General features: G+C 44.4%; 1 protein-coding gene across 5 annotated transcripts in view; it reads right to left on the bottom strand.

Annotated features, from left to right (window-relative positions):
* Positions 1-10,107: 10,107 nt before the first annotated feature.
* LOC109415698 (uncharacterized) overlaps positions 10,108-22,349 on the bottom strand; it is a 76,162-nt gene continuing 63,920 nt past the window's right edge. Inside the window, exons 5-13 of one of the 5 annotated variants that reach the window (XM_062847295.1) lie at positions 21,888-22,273; positions 21,632-21,769; positions 21,004-21,309; positions 20,713-20,943; positions 19,373-20,650; positions 11,580-11,858; positions 11,409-11,520; positions 10,802-10,828; positions 10,108-10,446 (exon numbers count right to left, since the gene is read on the bottom strand). In XM_062847295.1, the coding sequence (XP_062703279.1) occupies positions 10,202-10,446; positions 10,802-10,828; positions 11,409-11,520; positions 11,580-11,858; positions 19,373-20,650; positions 20,713-20,943; positions 21,004-21,309; positions 21,632-21,769; positions 21,888-22,273 (3,002 nt within the window). In that variant the 3' untranslated portion in view covers positions 10,108-10,201. Of the gene's footprint in view, positions 10,447-10,801; positions 11,193-11,408; positions 11,521-11,579; positions 11,859-19,372; positions 20,651-20,712; positions 20,944-21,003; positions 21,310-21,631; positions 21,770-21,887; positions 22,274-22,349 lie in introns of all 5 variants that reach the window. The other 4 variants (XM_062847296.1, XR_009996622.1, XM_062847297.1 and 1 more) reach the window with 4 other exon arrangements.

The raw sequence follows: 22,349 nt of genomic DNA, 5'->3' as shown, positions 1-22,349 counted from the left end.
CCGCAGGACTTCCCAGAGCAAGCCCGCAGGACTTCCCAGAGCAAGCCCGCAGGACTTCCCAGAGCAAGCCCGCAGGACTTCCCAGAGCAAGCCCGCAGGACTTCCCAGAGCAAGCCCGCAGGACTTCCCAGAGCAAGCCCGCAGGACTTCCCAGAGCAAGCCCGCAGGACTTCCCAGAGCAAGCCCGCAGGACTTCCCAGAGCAAGCCCGCAGGACTTCCCAGAGCAAGCCCGCAGGACTTCCCAGAGCAAGCCCGCAGGACTTCCCAGAGCAAGCCCGCAGGACTTCCCAGAGCAAGCCTGCAGGACTTCCCAGAGCAAGCCCGCAGGACTTCCCAGAGCAAGCCCGAAGGACTTCCCAGAGCAAGCCCGCAGGACTTCCCAGAGCAAGCCCGAAGGAGTTCCTAGAGCAAGCCCGCAGGACTTCCCTGAGCAAGCCCGCAGGATTTCCCAGAGCAAGCCCGCAGGACGTCCTAGAGCAAGCCCGCAGGGCTTCCCTGAGCAAGCCTGCAGGACTTCCCAGAGGAAGCCCGCAGGATTTCCCAGAGGAAGCCCGCTGGACTTCCACACGCGCGACTTCCAAGTGAAATCCCTATGACCTCTATGTGATACCAACCGCACTTCCAAGCGGAACCCACAGGAACTCCAAGTAAATTCTTGTTTTTTTTCTAGGTCCTCAGTGTGTTCAAGCAAACCTCCAGATCTTGCAGGTTGAGCCTCTTGAACGTTTAGATGAAGTACACAAGATGTCTAGGTGTCAAATTCTGAGACACTTTTAAGTGAATTTAGGAGTCTTTCAAGTGAAGTCTTGTGAGGTTTCCACACGAAGCACTTTGGGTTTTCAAGACAATCCATTTGAGCTTCCAAGAGACTCCCAAGTTATGCTTTATTACTTTTGAGAACTTGTGGGACTTTAAAGCGTCGACGAGAAATGGTTTTCAAGTAAAGCTGTACTCCCTAGTGAAACCCGCTGGAACTTTGTGAGAAGTGCTCGTGTTGTGGATATCCTTTAGAACGTCAAAGTGAACCTCTTAGGACTTCTAGGTGAAACACGAAGCATCCCTACTTCCAAGTGAAGTCCGTAGCACGCTAGACTTCCAGATAAATCCCGCAGGCTTTTTGAGTCAGATGCTGAGCGATTTTCAAGTGAAATTCGAAGAGTCTTTCAAGTGAAATCCTGAGTGTTTCAAGTGAAGTCTTGCGTGACTTCAAAGCGAAGTCCTTTGAACTTCCAAGGTTAGCTCTTTGGGACTTCCAGGGTATGATTTGTGGACTTCGGAGTATTTTACGTTAAGGCATGTGGGACTTTCAAGAGACGGTGAGACAAATTATCGAGCGAAATGCTTAGAGACTGTCAAGTGAAGCCCTTAGGACTTTCCTTAGGGCTTCCAAGTAAAGCTTGCAGATCTTCCAAGTGAAGCCCTTATCACTTCCATATGAAATCCACATGATTTCTGGGTGAAGTCTTTACGACTTCTAGGTGAAACCCGTAGGATATAGATTGACAGGTGGAGCTCACATAACTTTTACGTGAAGCATGCAAGACATACTTGGCTTGCAAGTGACGTCGTAAGGGACTTTCCAGTGTAGTCCTGAAGGATACCCAAGATAAAAAATTTCAATGCCCAACATTTTTCGAGCGAAACTCTGAGCGACTGAAGGTAAGCTCTGAGGCCCTGAGAGGTTTTCAAGTGAAGCCCAAAGGACATCCAAATGGAGTCCAGCAGTATTTCCAGAAAAAGCTTTGCTGGACTCCTGGTGAAGTCGTGATGGACTTCTAAATGGAGTCCTGAGGGACTTCCAAGTGGAGCCCTGAGGGACTTCTAAGTGGAGTCCTGAGGGACTTCCGAGTGAAGTCCTGAGGATCTTCCAAATGGATGTCTGAAAGATTTTCAAGTGAATCCCTGAGGGACATCCTAGTAAAGATCTGAAGGACTTTCAAATGGAATCCTGGGGGACTTTCAAGGGGAGTTCTGAGAGACTTTTAAGTGGAGTCCTGGGGACTTCCAAGTGGTGTTCTGATGGACTTCCAAGTGGAGTTCTGATGGACTTTTGAGTGAAGTCCTCAGGGACTTCCAGGTGGAGTACTGAGGGACTTCCTAGTAAAGACATGAAGAACTTCCAAGTGGAGTCCTGAGAGACTTTCAAGTGGAGTCCTGAGAACTTCTAAGTGGATCCCTGGGAGATTTCCATGCAGATATCTGAGGGACTTCTAAGGATAGTCCTGTTCTAAACCAATCGATGAACCACCAGCACATCAATTCGCGGCGATTAAAATAATAATAACATCAAGTAGAGTCCTGATGGACTTTCTAGTGAAGTCCTAGGAATTATTAGTGGAGTACTGAGGGACTTCCCAGTAAAGACCCGAAGGTCTTCTGAGTGGAGTCTTGAGGGACTTCCAAGTGGAGTCCTGAAGGAATTTCAAGTGAAGTCCTGAGAGACTTCCAAGTGGAGTCCTGAGGTACTTCCAAGTGGAGTCCTAATGGACTTCCAAGTAAAGTCTTGAGGGACTTCCAAGAGGAGTCCTGAAGGACTTCCAAGTGAAGTTCTGAGGGACTTTCAAGTGAAGTCCTGAGGGACTTTCAAGTGAAGTCCTGAGAGGCTTCCAAGTGGAGCCCTGAGGGACTTCTAAGGCGAGTCCTAAAGGTCTTTGAAGTGAAGTTTTGAAGAAATTTCAAGTGGGGTACTGAGGGACTTCCAAGTAGAGTCCTGATGGACTTCCAAATGGAGTTCTGATGAACTTCCAAGTGGTGTCCTAAGCGACTTCCAAGTGAACTTTCAAGAGGATTCCTCAGAATTCCTCAATGGAGACCTGATGAGCTTTCAAGTGAAATCCTGAGAGACTTTCAAGCGGAGTCCTGAAGGACTTCTTGTGGAGAGCTAAGGGAATTCCAAGTCAAGTCCTGAGGGACTTTCAAGTCGAGTTCTGAGGGACTTTCGAGTGGATTCTTGAGGGACTTTCAAATGCAGTCCTAGGAGACTTCTAAGTGGAGTTCTGAGGGACTTCCAAATGGAGTTTTGAGGGTGTTCGAAGTGAAGTTTAGAGGGACATCCAAGTCAAATCCTGATGGACTTCCGAGTGGAGTTCTGAGTGACTTGCAAGTGAAGTCTTGCGGGATTTTCAAGATAAGTCCTCAGATTTTCTTAGGAAAACTTCCTGAGGAACTTCTAAATGGAGTCCTGAGGGACTTCCAAGAGAAGACCCGAGGGGCTTCCCAGAGAAGCCCTGAGGGACTTCCAAGAGAAGCCCTGAGGGATATCCAAGAGAAGCCCTGAGGGACATCCAAGAGAAGCTCTGAGGGTCTTTCAAGTGAAATCCTAAGAGACTCACTAGTGAAGTCCAAAAGCCATCAAAGTAAAGTTCTGAAGGACATACAAGTGGAGTCTTGAAAGACTTCAAGGTCCTGAAGACCTTCCTAGCGAAATCTTAAGAGACTTTCAATTGAAGTTCAAATGGGAAGTCCTGCTAGACCTACAAGTGTAATGCCGCTAGGTTTACAAGCGATATCTTGCAAGGTTTTCCAGTGAAGTTCTTTGAGATTACCAAGCAAAATCCAGCTTAGAAGCAAAGTTCTTGGCCTTCCATGCCCACGTCCTGCTTGATTTACGATCGCAGTCTTGCGAGGTTTTCAAGTGAAGTTCTTTCGGGTCTACAAGCGAAGTTCTTCGGGATTCTAGGGTCTTGTATGGTTTACATTTGGTCGGCGTCAAGTCAGAGAGGACCAAGTAACAAAATTGACGAAAATGAGATTTTTGAGGCATTTGATTAAGAATCACTTTAGCTACTTGGAACATTCACCCGATTTTCTTAATGTTACAATTAACGAGAGTTATAGCACAATTTTCTTTTGATTGAACTGCGAAAATTGATAATAGTGTGCAGTCAGAGTAGACCAAATGCTTGATGTTAAGGGATTTGAAAAAATATGTGTTGGTTAAAATCCAATAATCGAAATAGTTTATCATCCAAATATAATACGTTTCCAAATCTTACGACTTCCTAACGTGAAAATCCATTTTATTATGGTCAATATCCCATTTTACAGATCATCGTGTTGAAGCGTATTATGGCATTTCGCGTGCAGACAGAGTGGGCCATGTGTCTCTAAGAAAAATAGTTGAAATTACCTTAGTTTTCGTAAACCTTTCCAAATCAAAATATGTTCGTTTAGTAGCTATTGGCCATCATATTGAAATGTACCAACACCCGTTTCATAATGAAATTGATTTTATCGGTTATTTAAGAATTGCGCACTTGGTTCACTCTGTCTGAACGAATTTTTGAAAAGCGCCAGTCCTCTGAATAAATTTCTATGAACTGTGTAACAACAATATTTCAAAAACGTACCGAACTATTAAAATACGCTCAAAAGTTGTTGGCTATTGAATGTTCAAGTTGAGAATTCTTAAATAGCTCATTAATTGACTACCGTTCAAATGATATTGAACTGTTGTACTTGGTCCACTCTGATTGAACATAAAAATTGAAAATGGTAATCAACAGTGTAATAACAGAAATATCAAATTTCAAACTTCCTGCTCACATTATACACCACTCCTATTAACTGTTGTCCTACTTGTGCATTATTTTTCCATGAAATATGTAAAAACTTGAGTGTCAACTGTAGTTGGTTGTAGATTTTCCAAAAACCGTTAAGTCAGAGTGGACTAAGTACAATCAATTACTTAGCAATTTCTTGTTTTCATGATTTATTTTACGTTTTTTCGCGATCAGTACAGAGCGATGCTTTGATGAATAGTTATTAAGATTTACTGCAAAAATTCAAGAACATTTGTTGAAAATTTCAAAACTTATAGAGTTGCAAACTTTAAAGTCGTTTTTCTAGAAATTAGGTAAAAGACACATGGTCCTCTCTGACTTAACGCCGACCATTTGAAGTCCTGCTAGAATTACAAGTGAAGTCCAAGAGGAATCGTCAGGGACTTACAAGGGATATCCTGGGGGATATCCAAAGCAAAGTCCTGCGAAATTCTGCTAGCTTTATAAGCCATATCTTACTAGAGCTCGGCTACCAAGCGTAGTCTTGCTAGGTCTTCAAACGAAGTGTGACTAAAATTATAAGCAAAGTATCGCTAAGTTTGCAAGCAAAACCCTTTTGGGTACACAAACGAGGTCCTGCTAGATTCACAAATGAAGTCCTGCTGAGTTACCAAGCGAAATTCTCCACAGAACAAGTAACGATTCTGTTAAGTAGAAATGCTGCTAGGTCATGCTGGATTTGCAAATGAAGTGCTGCTAGGTTCACAAGGGTTGTCTTGTTAGGTTTTTTAGAGTAGTTCTTTGGAATTCCCAAGCGAAATCCTGCTAGGTTAACAAGTGAATTCAGCTTAGCTTACAAGCGGAGATCATTAGAACTTCCACACAAAGTCTTGCTAGGCTTACAAGTTAAGATCTTTGGGATTCCAAGCGAAGAAATATAATTGCAAATCTTGTGTATTCTTTTTTTGTTTAGAAGCAGAGTCTGGCTAGGTTGGGAGACTTCCAATCGCAATGCTGTTAGGTTTACAAGCGAAGTCCTGCTAGCATCATAAGACAAATCCTGATTCAGAAGAGAATCTGTTTAGGCTACCAAGCGAAGTTCTGCTAGATTCACAGGCAAAGGCCAAGAGGGACTTCCAAGCCTGAAGAACATCCAAGCCAAGTCCCGTTAGGTTTGGCGAAGTTCTGCTAGCTTTGTAAGCCACATCCTACTAGATTTATAAGAAAATTTTCTGGTCTATCGAGCGCAGTCTTGCTAAGCTCACAGATGAAGTATTGCTAAGTTTACGAGCGAAATCTTGGTGGGTTCACAAACGAAGTATCATGTGGAGTCCTGCTAGAATAACAAGCAAAATCTTGCTTGAATTTCAAGCAAATTCTTGCTAAGTTACCAAGCGAAGTTCTGCTAGATCTATAAGCAAGCTCTACCTGGATTTATAAGCGAAGTCCTGCTAGGTTTTCTAGTGTAGTTCTTTGGGATTCCCAAGCGAAGTCTTGCTAGGTTGACAAGTGAAATTCAGGTTTGCTTACAAACGGCTAAAATATAAACGACTCATAAAAAAATGATAATTTTCCATAACAAAATCAGAAATTGCCAATAAAAAAGTAGGGGTGGGAGCAATAATAAACTACAAAACATCCATAAACAATTCAAGAAGTGCATAAATAAATCAAAACTTCCCATAAATAATTGATTTTCGAGCAATAAAAAATGTCAGAATTTCCACAAATAAATCAACAATTGCAATAAAAAACTATATTTTTTCCAACAAAAAAGTTTAAATTTTCCATAAATAAAACTGATTTTTCCATAAATAATTCAAAACTTTCCAATTGAAAAACATCAAAAAAGCAATTGAAAATTTAGCAATAAATATGAACTAATGAGCAAAGTAAAAGTATCATCCGAGCCATGCGGCGAAGCCGCATTGAGGATTGAGGAACTGAGGCGGTAGAAGGCCGCCGAAGTTTCCGAAATCCGATGCGCCGTAACTGCGTCCATTCGGTTCTAGGCAATCCACAGATCCAAGAATTTGCCCGGTATAATGCAAACAGAGATGTTATCCTTTTTTAAAGTCCGACGAGCGTTAGCGAGTTCGGACAGCAAGCGACTGTCTGTTGAATTGCACAATAGTTTCAGTTTTTCTATCATAGTTCCATGATCTAGTACGTTCGAATTTTTTTGTTGGAAAAAATATAGTTTTTTATTGCAATTGTTGATTTGTTTGTGGAAATTCTGACATTTTTTATTGCTCGAAAATCAATTATTTATGGGAAGTTTTGATTTATTTATGCGCTTTTTGAATTGTTTATGGAACTTTTATAGTTTATTATTGCTTCCACCCCTATTTATTTATTGGCAATTTTCGAATTATTTATGGAAAATTTTTAATTTATTATGGGACGATTAATTGGCTGCCGCTTACAAACAAAGATCCTTCCATGCCAAGTCTTGCTAAGTTAACAATCGAAGTCTTGCAAGGTTTACAACTGAAGAACTTCCAAGCGAAATGCTGCTAGGTTTACAAGTGAAGTCCTGCTAGCTTCATAACCTGTTTGATTCAGAAGAGAAGATTTTTAGGATATCAAGCGAAGTCCTGCTAGATTTACAGGCGAAGACCAAGAGAGATTTCCAAGGGATATTCTGATATTCTAGCTTTGTGAGTCACATCCTACTAGTCTTGCGAGGCTCACAGAAGAAGTCTTGCTTGAATTTATAAGCGAAGTCCTGCTAGGTTTTCTAGTGTAGTTCTTTGGGATTCCCAAATGAAGTCCTGCTGGGTTAACCAGTGAAATTCCACTTTTCTTACAATCGAAAATCATTGGCCTTCCATGCAAAGTCTTGCAAGGTTTACAAGTGAAGATCTATAGGATTTCAAGCGAAATCATGTAATTGCTAACCTTGTGTATTCTTGTTAGGTTTAGAAGCAGAGTCTGGCTAGGTTTACATTTATCAACATTTAGCATCATTAGACATATCCTGCTTGATTCAAAAGAGAAGCTGTTTAGGCTACCAAGCAAAGTCCTGCTAGATTTACAGGCGAAGGCCTAGAGGGACTTCCAAGGGATATCCTGAGGGACATCCAAGCCAAGTCCTGTAAGGTTTACAAGCGAAGCTCTGCTAGCTCTGTAAGCCACATCCTACTAGATTTATAAGAGAAGTTTTCTGGGCTACCAAGCGCAGTCTTGCTAGGCTCACAGGTGAAGTCTTGCTAGAATTAGATACAAACAAAGTATTGCTAAGTTTACGAGCGAAATCCTGATGGGTTCACAAACGAAGTCCTGCTGGATTTTCAAGTGAAGTCCTGCTAGAATAACAAGCTAAATCTTGCCAGAATTTCAAGCAAATTCTTGCCAAGTTACCAAGCGAAGTTCTGCTAGATCTATGAGCAAAATCTAGATGGATTTATGAGCGAAGTCCTGCTAGGTTTACTAGTGTAGTTCTTTGGGATTCCCAAGCGAAGTCCTGCAAAGTTAACAAGTGAAATTCAGCTTTGCTTACAAACGAAGAACATTGGGCTACCATGCAAAGTCTTGCTAGGTTTACAATCGAAGTCTTGCAAGCTTTACAAGCGAAGATCGATAGGATTTCAAGCGAAAACATGTTATTGCTAACCTTGTGTATTCTTGTTAGGTTTAGAAGCGGAGTCTTGTTAGGTTTACATTTGAAGTCCACCAGAAAATCTGCGGAACTTCCAAGCGAAATGTTAGGTTTACAAGTGAAGCCCTGCTAGCTTCATAAGACATAACCTGCTTGATTCAGGAGAGAAGCTTTTTAGGCTACCATGCAAAGTCCTGCTAGATTTGCAGGCAAAGACCAAGAGGGATTTCTAAGGGATATTCTGAGGGACATCCAAGTCCTGTTAGGTTTACAAGTGAAGTTCTGCTAGCACTGTAAACCACATCCTACAAGATTTATAAGAGAATTTTTTTGGGCTACAAGCGCAGTCTTGCTAGGCTCAAAGTTGAAGACTTGCTAGAATTACAAGCAAAGTATTGCTAGGTTTACGAGCGGAATCCTGATGGGTTCACAAACGAAGTCCTGCTTGATTAAGAAGGGAATTCCTGCTAGAATATTAAGCTAAATCTTGCTAGAGTTTCAAGCACATTCTTGCTAAGTTACCAAGCGTAATTCTGCTAGATCTCTGAGCAAAATCATGCTGGATTTACAAGAGCAGTGCTGGCAGGTTTACAAGTGCTATCTTGATAGGTTTTTAATTGAAGTTTTGAAGCGTAGCTTACAAGCGAAGTTCTTTGGGCATCCAAGCAAAGCCTTCCCAAATAACATTTTGATTGCCAATTAATCTTGTAGAGGTTTCCACAACCGTTATAAAACCTAGTACCTTCATTTTGGTGTTAATAGTTCTAAGAATTTCTTCTAGTCTATTTGACTATAAAATGTTACTTTGGTTGCTACGTTTACAAGTCCCGTAACCCCAATAGTATTCGTAGATGACTGACGTCTGACCACAGTGGCCGATAATGGAAGTTTTCACGTCTTTTTGGAAACCAAAGAGACCACATTGAGTGTTCAGAAAATGTTTCACTTCCTGGGGTACCATGCATACAATTGGGGCTTATGAGTCCCAATAGAGTTCCTTAATGACTGTTGTCCGGCTGTAGTGGCCGTTAATGGAAGTTTTCACGCCTTTTTTTTCTGAAACCGAATACATTCCAGCCATCGTCAACAGCACTCGACCCTCACCCATACACAGTCATGCAGTGATGCGTGTGATGCGCGACAATAAACTTCAATACATCTCTACAATGATGATTTGATTGGCTATTCATAGCTAGGGTGTTTGTCTGTGTATATGTGTGTGTATGCCATAGTTCCCTTCGCCTTCGATAGGTTTGCTTACTCTACTAAATTGAGTAACATGCGATTTTCAGATTGTTAGCTATATTTTCTATAGTACGTACGTAATTCCATTAAAACTTTATGTCCGTTTCGTATGTGAGTGTATGTGTGTGTGATGTCCTCCTAGTGTATAAGACTATTATTTGTTCTCTGTTTGCATTTTCCGCTTGCTTTACGCCGCATTAGGTATCGTAATTGACGTTCCATTATTGAATTTGGTTGCGCGTCACTGCAATGTCTCTTTCTCGTTTTTTTTTTAAAGTAGGTAGTGATTGACTGAACTCTTTTGGTGCATTTCTCTTCGCATTCTCCTGATTTCTTCCTAAAACTGTGCTTGCTCGTAGGTGTATTCCGTTCAACAGGGCTAAGTCGCTCTAAATTAAAATCGCAATCGTTTGGTAGTTGGTAAATTAGCTCATGTTCTCCTATCAAATTGGTCAATTCTATTGCCATGCAACTAAATATGGGTTTCTAATTCCTGTTTTGTTCTCTTGGTTTCGACTGATATGCGTGAGTATGTGTATGTGTGTTTGTGAGCGATTTGGTATGACTCGGAGTTCCGATTCGCTTTTTGAAGCCGAGTATTCTGTCTAAAAGCAGTGTTGCCAACCGATGATGGACGGATAAATCAATGCAATTGATCCTCTCTTTTTCGCGCCATATTTTTTTTGGTTTTGTACCGAATATCTCTCTCTCCCTCTAGCAAATACTTGTTCAACAACAATAATAAATCTTTCGCTTAGTAATTTTAGAGTTTTTGGTGACAACTTGTACATCTGGAAGCAATTTTAGCGTTGAAATCCTCATTGGTTGTTTTCTCCCTCGCACATCGCACATTTACGTGAAATAGTTTTCCCGCTGCTGGTACAACGGCAGCGGTTCCGGAGGCGATTCCGTATTGTCCGAATCTTCCATCTCGCTCCGGTAGGGATCGTCCTCGTCTTCGCCGTCGCCACTGTTGCCACTGTTATTGCCCTTGCGGCTTCCGTTGCTGCCGGTTCGGAACAAACCGCCGCCGACGCCACCACCACGAGCCTTCTTCAGCTTGCAAATGCTGGATGGCAGCACTGCCATGGAGTTCTCTGTGTGTGTGAGAGAGAGATACGACGCGACCGAATTGAAAGAGAAACTGTTAACAACGCAATATCACCCGAGAAATTCGAAGCAAAGCTCAAAAATCAAATGCGGGAAAACTTCTTCATCGAGAATATGATAGAAGAACATCATGCAAATCATAACGTATATCCGAAGGTAACGGAAATCATACGGATGGATGATTGGGGGAATTTTGGAGTATTTTTCCGTCGATATCGGTGTGCGTATGTGGGACCATCCAAGAGCCGCACGAACGAAACTTGGACGGCCGTCGCAGTATCACCCTCAATCGCTCTCCGGAGATCATGATCAGTTCTTTACGTTGGTGTTCGCAATACAAACCTGTGTTCTGTTCCTGGGGAAGGTCGTCTGAATCGTCGTAGATGTTGTTGTTGTTGGGTGGCGGTTGTATAGATGTTTTGTAGATGTTGTTGTTTTTGTTGTTGAGTAGGCGAGCGTTGTTGGGAAACATTCGATTCGTTTGAAGGTTATGAGTGATACACATTTAGATGGCAATAGTATAGTAGTAGTAGTTCAACAAGTAACACAAATTCAACACACTTTGTGGCATTCCAAACAAAAAAAGGAAATCGCAAACTAGAAGCTGCTCGATGCTTTTGAAGAAAATGACACATTCAATAAATAATAAGATAACCGAAAACGAAACAACGGTGCAGCCGGTGGCACTAATCAGAGCACTACTTTTGTGTATTAGTGGCATGATACGGGTTACCTAATGAATGAGAAAATGATAAAAAATAGAAAAAAGTAAATCATAAATGCTGAACATAAACATACTCATAAAAAAAAATAAAACGAAACAAGTGCAAACCGAACTGTTGGAAAATGGAAACGCGATCGAATTCGAGTAAGCGATACCACACAGAACGGCTCAGACGGACGCACGGGATGCACGGAGGGAAACCCCAGCACGGATCGTTACACCTACCTGCCACAATCTTGCTCATCTGCATGACCTGCTGGGCCAGAATCTGGTTCAGCTGTAGCAGGTGCTCCCGTTGTCGTTTCTCCACGTTGGGCGGTTGATTCGGGGAGGTGTCCTACAAATAATCCCAAAGATTAATGCTCATCTCTCTTATTGAACTACTTTAAAACTCACATTCCCCGCCGCGATCGGCGTTTCCGAGAGCATCTTCTTGATGGCTTCGACCTTCTCCTGGCGGCGACGTTTCTCCTCCGGCGAAAGTTCCGGCGCCTGCTCCGGGACGTACCTTTCCGGGATTAGGATTTTACTGGGTGCTGCCAGCAGTTTGTCGATGGTGTGTTCGGAGATTTTTTCCCTCGGGCCGATGGCCGACCGGACCACATCCGGAGCATTCGAGCGGGGCCGGATGGTCACTTCGAGATCGACGTCGTCCCGGGCTCGCCAGTTGATGTTCTGTGGGTGGGAAGAAATGTATCACACAAATACATGGTTTAGGATTGTGAGTGAGCTTTCAATTACACAACTAACAGATTCAATTTTTAAACATGTTCGTGCTACTCCTATTACGGTCGCCATGTTCAGTATACACTTGACATGGCGACCATGTTAGAATTCAAATCTCGGCTTCATATTTAATATGAAAACCATGATTTATTGAACATGGGCCGTGGCTGGCTAGTTGGGAATCACTTCATTTGGTACAACTGGTGGCGATGTTTCTTGGAACCGGAGTTTTTAGGAACACCTGGAATCCCATGTCCATGATAATGAACACATTACAATCAAACATTTCAGAGGCGTTCCAAGAAATTAAACAAGCGCTTCAGAGGGCTTTGAGGAGCAACAGCGCTGAAACCGCTTAGACTCCCTCGTTACCTCTAAATCTCCTGAAATCGCACGAAACGTCCTTGAAGCACCCCTGAAGTGTCCTTGAAACCTTCTCATATTTAATTTGAATCCCCTAAAATCTGCTAAGACCGCATGAAACGTCCATCTGACCACAGAAAACTCTAAGAATCCTCATAAAACCCTCTGAAAAAAATTGTGAGACCGTCTGAAACCCCTTGAAACCGTCCCTCAAATGCTCATGAGAGCCCCGTAATGCTCTCTGAAGCCCCCAACAATCCCCCTGAGGCCCTCTGAAGCGCCCCTTAAACCTCCCTAAGCCCCTGAAACTACTACAAACTCAACTGACGGAAAGCCTTTGAGACCCCTTAAAACTCCCTGAAATGCTTTGACAATACTTGAAACCCTCCTGGAATCTTCTGTAGAAACTTTCTGACTCCTTCTGAAACACCATAAAACGCCCCAGAAATCACCCTTGAAAGCCTCCGTGACCCACTGCATTTGAACCCCGGAAACTTCCTGGAACCCCTCGAAATGATTCTGAAGCTCATCTCAGTCTCCGGAAATCTCCCCAAGCCCTCTTTGAAATTCCCTGAAACTCCCCTGAAACCCTCAAAGAACCTTTGAAACCCTCTGAAACTTCCTGAAACTCACCAAAACCCTCTTAAAACCTTCTTAAAACCCTCTTAAAACCCTTGAAATTCCTTGAAGCCACTCTGAGATTCTTTGAGTAAACCTGAAACACCTGAGGCTTCTGAAACCTTCTTGAAAACTTGGCTGTTCAAACTATGTTGGAATCAGGATATCGACAAGAATTCTTAGGATTCTGACGAGAACTCTCTCTGGAACAACAGTTTTCTCAGGGATTCGAGAGAATTCTCTCAACGGGAACGGGAACGGGAATCGAACCCGCCGTCTCCGGATTGGTGATCCATAGCCTTAACCACTAGGCTAACTGGAGACCGCAAAGTTCCAGTACTACCTCCATAAATCTAACCCAGACTTCCTAAACACCTTGAAACCCGCTGAGACCCATTGAAGTGCTTTTGAACCCACTAGGACGCCAACCAAACCCCATAAAACCCCTAATGAATCCTAATGAAACACTTTGAAGCAACCGTTAGACTGCCTGGAACCCCTTGAAACCGTCCCTTAAACACTGCTGAGACCCCCGAAATATCCTTGACGCCCCCATGAGTCTTGCTCCCTGAGATATCCGTGAAACCTTCCTGAGACCGCATAGGACCCCCTAAAACGATGAGATCTCCTCATAACGCCCCTGAAACTTCTTCAACAACCCTGACTAAAACTCTATGAATCCCTTCAATATCCCCTTAAATGCTTCGAATAAAACTTGAAACGTCCCTGAAATCCTCTGTTAAGCCTTACTGATACTTATTATGTTGTTTTGTTGGCAATTATCGGTGAAAATTTTTTTTCACCGATAATAGCCAATAAAACCATATAATAATCGTTCACGGTGATCAACTCCGGTCAGTAGCCTTACTGATACTATCTGGAACACTCTAAAATGCCCCAGAAACTCCCCTTGAAAGCTTCTGTAATCCGCTTTAATACCTCCGAAACCCTCTGAAACCATTAAATCCCTTCCGAAACACTTTGGAACCTCGAAATGACCCTGAAACTCATCTCAATCCCTCCGACATTCGCAGAAATACCACTGACAATCCCCTGAAATCTTTCAATGTCCCTCAAACTTTCCTTGAAACCCTCTGAGATTCGTTGAGTATACATGAAACGCCTGAAGTCTTCTGATGGATTCAAAACAGTTTGTGGGGGATGAAATCACGATGGTACACCATGGGTTTTCAGGTGGTTTCAGTGGAGTTTCAATGGAGTTCCAGGGCAGATTCAACCCCTTGAAAACTCACGAAGTACCCTTGTGATTTCGTTCCCCACAAACCGTTTTGAAACTTTCTACCTAGTGGACCTACCTACTGAAAATCTTCCTAAGATCTGCTATTGCTCCCTCCTTAATCCGTAAACACCCAGGATGATCTACTTTTTGGTGGAAATGCAATATCTTCTCCTGTTAAAAAAAAGACACTTCACCGTCTTCAGCCAGAGGCTGCACAGACTGAGCATTACATACACGAGACAACGGACAACACACATAACACCCAGTGGCCCAATGGCGAATTTTCCGTTTGACGAAAAGTTTTCCCCGACTGGAGCGGGAATCGAACCCGCACGCCGAGGCTTACGAAACGCCTAGACGACTGACGCCGCTAACCGCACGGCCACGAAGCCTGTTTCTAACATTTTAGCCTGACGAGAATCCTCTCAGGATAGGATTCTGACAGGAATCCTTTCAGGATTCTGACGAGAATCGTTTCATGATTCTGACGAGAATCCCTTCATGATTCTGACGAGAATCCTTTCAGGATTCGGACGAGAATCCTTTCAGGATTCTGACGAGAATCCTTTCAGGATTCTGACGAGAATCCTTTCAGGATTCTGACGAGAATCCTTTCAGGATTCTGACGAGAATCCTTTCAGGATTCTGACGAGAATCCTTTCAGGATTCTGACGAGAATCCTTTCAGGATTCTGACGAGAATCCTTTCAGGATTCTGACGAGAATCCTTTCAGGATTCTGACGAGAATCCTTTCAGGATTCTGACGAGAATCCTTTCAGGATTCTGACGAGAATCCTTTCAGGATTCTGACAAGAATCGTTTCATGATTCTGACGAGAATCCTTTCAGGATTCTGACGAGAATCCTTTCAAGATTCTGACGAGAATCTTCCCAGGATTCTGACGAGAATCCCTTCAGGATTCTGACGAGAATCCTTTCAGGATTCTGACGAGAATCCTTTCAGGATTCTGACGAGAATCCTTTCAGGATTCTGACGAGAATCCTTTCAGGATTCTGACGAGAATCCTTTCAGGATTCTGACGAGAATCCTTTCAGGATTCTGACGAGAATCCTTTCAGGATTCTGACGAGAATCCTTTCAGGATTCTGACGAGAATCCTTTCAGGATTCTGACGAGAATCCTTTCAGGATTCTGACGAGAATCCTTTCAGGATTCTGACGAGAATCCTTTCAGGATTCTGACGAGAATCCTTTCAGGATTCTGACGAGAATCCTTTCAGGATTCTGACGAGAATCCTTTCAGGATTCTGACGAGAATCCTTTCAGGATTCTGACGAGAATCCTTTCAGGATTCTGACGAGAATCCTTTCAGGATTCTGACGAGAAACCTTTCAGGATTCTGACGAGAATCCTTTCAGGATTCTGACGAGAATCCTTTCAGGATTCTGACGAGAATCCTTTCAGGATTCTGACGAGAATCCTTTCAGGATTCTGACGAGAATCCTTTCAGGATTCTGACGAGAATCCTTTCAGGATTCTGACGAGAATCCTTTCAGGATTCTGACGAGAATCCTTTCAGGATTCTGACGAGAATCCTTTCAGGATTCTGACAAGAATCCTTTCATGATTCTGACGAGAATCCTTTCAGGATTCTGACGAGAATCCTTTCAAGATTCTGACGAGAATCTTCCCAGGATTCTGACGAGAATCCCTTCAGGATTCTGACGAGAATCCCTTCAGGATTCTGACGAGAATCCCTTCAGGATTCTGACGAGAATCCCTTCAGGATTCTGACGAGAATCCTTTCAGGATTCTGACGAGAATCCTTTCAGGATTCTGACGAGAATCCTTTCAGGATTCTGACGAGAATCCTTTCAGGATTCTGACGAGAATCCTTTCAGGATTCTGACGAGAATCCTTTCAGGATTCTGACGAGAATCCTTTCAGGATTCTGACGAGAATCCTCTCAGGATTCTGACGAGAATCCTTTCAGGATTCTGACGAGAATCCTTTCAGGATTCTGACGAGAATCTTTTCAGGATTCTGACAAGAATCCTTTCAGGATTCTGACGAGAATCCTTTCAGGATTCTGACGAGTATCCTTTCAGGATTCTGAAGAGAATCCTTTCAGGATTCTGAAGAGAATCCTTTCAGGATTCTGACGAGAATCAGGATTCTGACGAGAATCCTTTAAGGATTCTGACGAGAATCCTTTCAGGATTCTGACGAGAATCCTTTCAGGATTCTGACGAGAATCCTTTCAGGAGTCTGACGAGAATCCTTTCAGGATTCTGACGAGAATCCTTTCAGGATTCTGACGAGAATCCTTTCAGGATTCTGACGAGAATCCTTTCAGGATTCTGACGAGAATCCTTTCAGGATTCTGACGAGAATCCTTTCAGGATTCTGACGAGAATCCTTTCAGGATTCTGACGAGAATCCTTTCAGGATTCTGACGAGAATCCTTTCAGGATTCTGACGAGAATCCTTTCAGGATTCTGACGAGAATCCTTTCAGGATTCTGACGAGAATCCTTTCAGGATTCTGACGAGAATCCTTTCAGGATTCTGACGAGAATCCTTTCAGGATTCTGACGAGAATCCTTTCAGGATTCTGACGAGAATCCTTTCAGGATTCTGACGAGAATCCTTTCAGGATTCTGACGAGAATCCTTTCAGGATTCTGACGAGAATCCTTTCAGGATTCTGACGAGAATCCTTTCAGGATTCTGACGAGAATCCTTTCAGGATTCTGACGAGAATCCTTTCAGGATTCTGACGAGAATCCTTTCAGGATTCTGACGAGAATCCTTTCAGGATTCTGACGAGAATCCTTTCAGGATTCTGACGAGAATCCTTTCAGGATTCTGACGAGAATCCTTTCAGGATTCTGACGAGAATCCTTTCAGGATTCTGACGAGAATCCTTTCAGGATTCTGACGAGAATCCTTTCAGGATTCTGACGAGAATCCTTTCAGGATTCTGACGAGAATCCTTTCAGGATTCTGACGAGAATCCTTTCAGGATTCTGACGAGAATCCTTTCAGGATTCTGACGAGAATCCTTTCAGGATTCTGACGAGAATCCTTTCAGGATTCTGACGAGAATCCTTTCAGGATTCTGACGAGAATCCTTTCAGGTTTCTGACGAGAATCCTTTCAGGATTCTGACGAGAATCCTTTCAGGATTCTGACGAGAATCCTTTCAGGATTCTGACGAGAATCCTTTCAGGATTCTGACGAGAATCCTTTCAGGATTCTGACGAGAATCCTTTCAGGATTCTGACGAGAATCCTTTCAGGATTCTGACGAGAATCCTTTCAGGATTCTGACGAGAATCCTTTCAGGATTCTGACGAGAATCCTTTCAGGATTCTGACGAGAATCCTTTCAGGATTCTGACGAGAATCCTTTCAGGATTCTGACGAGAATCCTTTCAGGATTCTGACGAGAATCCTCTCAGGATTCTGTCGAGAATCCTCTCAGGATTCTGTCGAGAATCCTCTCAGGATTCTGTCGAGAATCCTCTCAGGATTCGGTCGAGAATCCTCTCAGGATTCTGACGAGAATCCTTTCAGGATTCTGACGAGAATCCTTTCAGGATTCTGACGAGAATCCTTTCAGGATTCTGACGAGAATCCTTTCAGGATTCTGACGAGAATCCTTTCAGGATTCTGACGAGAATCCTTTCAGGATTCTGACGAGAATCCTTTCAGGATTCTGACGAGAATCCTTTCAGGATTCTGACGAGAATCCTTTCAGGATTCTGACGAGAATCCTTTCAGGATTCTGACGAGAATCCTTTCAGGATTCTGACGAGAATCCTTTCAGGATTCTGACGAGAATCCTTTCAGGATTCTGACGAGAATCCTTTAAGGATTCTGACGAGAATCCTTTCAGGATTCTGACGAGAATCCTTTCAGGATTCTGACGAGAATCCTTTCAGGATTCTGACGAGAATCCTTTCAGGATTCTGACGAGAATCCTTTCAGGATTCTGACGAGAATCCTTTCAGGATTCTGACGAGAATCCTTTCAGGATTCTGACGAGAATCCTTTCAGGATTCTGACGAGAATCCTCTCAGGATTCTGTCGAGAATCCTCTCAGGATTCTGTCGAGAATCCTCTCAGGATTCGGTCGAGAATCCTCTCAGGATTCGGTCGAGAATCCTCTCAGGATTCGGTCGAGAATCCTCTCAGGATTCGGTCGAGAATCCTCTCAGGATTCGGTCGAGAATCCTCTCAGGATTCGGTCGAGAATCCTCTCAGGATTCGGTCGAGAATCCTCTCAGGATTCGGTCGAGAATCCTCTCAGGATTCGGTCGAGAATCCTCTCAGGATTCGGTCGAGAATCCTCTCAGGATTCGGTCGAGAATCCTCTCAGGATTCTGTCGATAATCCTCTCAGGATTCTGTGGAGAATCCTCTCAGGATTCTGTCGAGAATCCTCTCAGGATTATGTTGAGAATCCTATCAGGATTCTGTCGAGAATCCTCTCAGGATTCTGTCGAGAATCCTCTCAGGATTTTGTCGAGAATCCTCTCAGGATTCTGTCGAGAATCCTCTCAGGATTCTGTCGAGAATCCTCTCAGGATTCTGTCGAGAATCCTCTCAATATTCTGTCGAGAATCCTCTCAGGATTCTGTCGAGAATCCTCTCAGGATTCTGTCGAGAATCCTCTCAGGATTCTGTCGAAAATCCTCTCAGGATCCTGACGAGAATCCTCTCAGGATTCTGTCGAGAATCCTCTCAGGATTCTGTCGAGAATCCTCTCAGGATTCTGTCGAGAATCCTCTCAGGATTCTGTCGAGAATCCTCTCAGGATTCTGTCAAGATTCCTCTCAGGATTCTGTCGAGAATCCTCTCAGGATTCTGTCGAGAACCCTCTCAGGATTCTAACGGGAATCCTCTCAGAATTCTGAGGAGAATCTTTTCAGGATTCTGTTGAGATACCTTTCAGGATTCTGAAAAGATTCATCTCAGGATTCTGACGAGAAACCTCTCAGGATTAGCTCTGAGTTACTCCTGTCACGGTCGCCATGTGATGTGCACCTTACATGGCGGCCGCGAAAGAGTAAAATTTTGGCTTAGCGTTTTTCAACTGGTGTAGGTCTGAATAGTTCAAGCACTGACTGGTTTAGTACATAGACTTTCAATGCTTCGAAAAACAACGCTTATCAACTGAGAAATCATTCGTATCATTTCATAACAACAGAGAGTATAAAGATTGGTTCATCACAGAATTCAAAAATGCCTACACCCGGAAAACCATCTCCCCCTCTACTCACATTCTTGTTCATATCGTTCTCGCTCTGCAGCAGCTCCAGCTGCTTGGCCGTCACGTGATGCGGTGCCGTGTGGTGTCGTCGTTTCTCCTTCGGCACCGAACGCCGATGTTTGTTCTGCTGTGCCATGTGTTCGGCCTTCTGCTGCTTTTGCCGTTCAGCGGTCGACATACCACCATTGTGTCCATTGCTGGCGCTACCATTACTCGGCACTCCCGGCTGCTGCTGCTGCTGCTGGTGTTGTTCCGGTCCATTGCCACCCATCTCGTGGATGATCTGCTTGGCGGCCTCGCTTTGGAATACCGGACTTTGCTCGGAAATGGTGAGGCTCTGTATGGATTCGGTTTTGGTGCGGAGTCCTGGGAGTTCTGGGTTTGTTAGGGTGAAGTTTGGTGGTTTGTTGCTCGCTGGGGACTTGCCTTGTTGACGATCGCATCCGGAATACAAATCCGCCTTGCGATCGATCATCGAGACCGGGTAGCTGTTGTTGCCATTGGCCGTCATGCTGTAGTAGTCCTTCAGGCTGTTTGCGTACGATTGGAGGTCCTGGTTCTGTACGAACGCTTCGTGCGTTTCGTATCCCCGGGGTAATGACTTTGACCGATGGTAGTTGGTGTAGTCCTCGAAGATTTGTGCTTCCTCTTCAAGAACCTGATCGAGACTGTGCGTCGAGGTGTTGCTGCGATCCTTTTCGCGATCTCGGTTGCGCCTTTCGGATTCACGCTTCACTATCCGTACGGTTTTGATTTCCTGTTTGTCGTGGTAGACAAAAGGATTTCCGCTGGAGTCCTCGAGTAGGTCGTCGCTATCTACGCTGCACAGCTCGAAGCTCTCCGATCGATCGTGTTCGATTCTACCGAGCATCGAAGATGACGATCGATCCAGCAAGTTGAGCGATGAGTTGCTTTCGCTTCTACCACCGTGATCCTTGCTCGTCATGGAGTCCAGATCGGTTTCCACCCAGGACGTGCTGTGCGATCGCTTTTTGATGTGCGATCGGCTGTCACCATTCTTGTTGATCTGTTTGTACAACGTGTCCGAGTTGTCCGTGAGTTGCCGGACGGCTTGGCTCAATTCTTGCCGTTGCCGCTGCATATCACCGACTAGGAGTTGAACTCGGCGCAGTTCCGATTCCAAAACGGCACTGGCCGTTCCTACGTACTGTCCAACTTGACCAGGGGTTATCGGTCCTTGGGAGTCCCGCGAAGCTTGCAACTTTTGTCTGAGGACCAGCAGTTCTTGCTCTAATCGAGCATTGTCGGCGACGGTCTTCTCCAGTTTCTGAAAGGAAACAAAACAATTGAGGTTAGAGGATGATTTTTGGGGTTAGGAGAAGAACGTACCTTCGAGTTCTCCGCCAACAGGAGGTGTACCCGGGACAGCTCCCGTTCCAATGCGTGCTGCTGCTGTCTGGCGGCTTCAATGGCCATCGGTGGAGTGTCCGCCTTCATTATCTTGGCTTTCAGGCTACCCAGTGCCCGTTCTAGATCTTCTTTGTCGCGTTGTAGACTTTGCAGAGTACCAGACTCCTCCTGGAGTAGCTGGTCTATGTGGTACAGCTGTTGAACCTTCGACTGTGGGTTGAAGAATGCGAAATAGGAATAACTGCCTAACAGCACACACGGCCTTCTTACCTGCAACTCCGAGTGATTCGGGCTCAAGCGATCCCACTGGCGCTGTTCCTCCTGTAGAAGCCGTCGTTCCTGGATTCGCTGGTTGAACTCCAGTCGATCCAGAGTTGCCGACTCAGAGACTTGCGACTTCTTCTGTCCGGGAGCTCCGCGATACAGCGTGCCCAGTTTGACCATGTTATCGACCAAGTTGATTAGGGGTTTCTCCTTTTCGTACTGTTTCTCGAGTTCGGCCAGCTGCTTTTTGAGCGCCTCCAAGCGGGCCAGGTTCTCGGCTCGCGTAGGCCCATCAGACGTACGTATCGAGTTCTGGAAAAGCGCGAGGGAAATCGATCAGTCTATCGGAGTTTCGGACATGGGAGGTTGAACGCCTATGTAAGTGGTGAGTAGTTTCGGTGGCCAAAAGTAAAACGAGTATTTCCGAATGAGAGTTGAGTGTTAGACCGTCAACCAAAATTTTGATTTGTACAACCCAAGCGCCTTTATGCTGGATTTGCGAACAGCGGTTAGTAAAATTTTGACCAGTCCCAGAAGGACGTTTCCCGCTACCAAGTTAGAGTCCCGCCCCAACACCAAGTGTAAGCCTTTGCACAGTAACAAAGAAAAAACAAAACTGAAAGTTCTCGGTAACCTGAATGTCGTGAATGTTTGTGCAACACTGCTCGATCGAGCGTGCCGTATTGCTGTTTTGACGTCGCAATTGTATCAACAGCAAGACTAGTTCTTCGTGAGTGCGGTTCAGTAAGTCCCCGGCCGACATTTCCAAGGTCTGCGAAAAACAGTTGGTCATTCAGTGTTTGCGATGATCAGAGCGTTGAGGTTGGATTGGTATTGTGGTTTGTGTAAAGGGGAGAAGGATACGGAAGTCCCGCGTCTAGATAACTTACTCTCAGTTCAGATTTGTCATGGCTGGGCGCCAGCTGTTCCCGAGAGGAGAACATCTGCTTGCTGGCGGCCGATTGCCATTTCTCCTCCGGGGATTCTTGATTGCTGAGGGCAGCGAGACTCCGATCGATGTCCTGGAGTTGGTAGTGCTGTTGAAGGTTGATTTCCTGGGCCCGTTGCAGCTGGGCTTGGGTGTACAGGTCGTGGGTGGATTCGAAGCTGATGTCAGGTCGGATGTAGCTGTCTTGGTGTTCCTGGTAGTAGTACTCGGCTTGAGGTGGCTCGTAGAATCCTTGGAACTGCGGGTTCAAGCGGTAGTCCGAGGGATCCGGTTTGACCGTCAGTGGCACCTTCGGAATGTTTTTGACGTTGCGAACTGAAATGGAAGCTGAAAGTATTAAGAAAAGTCTCTCGTTTAAACACGCGGGGTTTGTCGTCGAATGCTTCAGTATGGTGATTCGTCT

This window comes from Aedes albopictus, chromosome 1 (assembly GCF_035046485.1).
Source record: "Aedes albopictus strain Foshan chromosome 1, AalbF5, whole genome shotgun sequence".
Classification (NCBI taxonomy): domain Eukaryota; kingdom Metazoa; phylum Arthropoda; class Insecta; order Diptera; family Culicidae; genus Aedes; species Aedes albopictus.
This window is presented reverse-complemented; position numbering and strand designations above follow the sequence as displayed.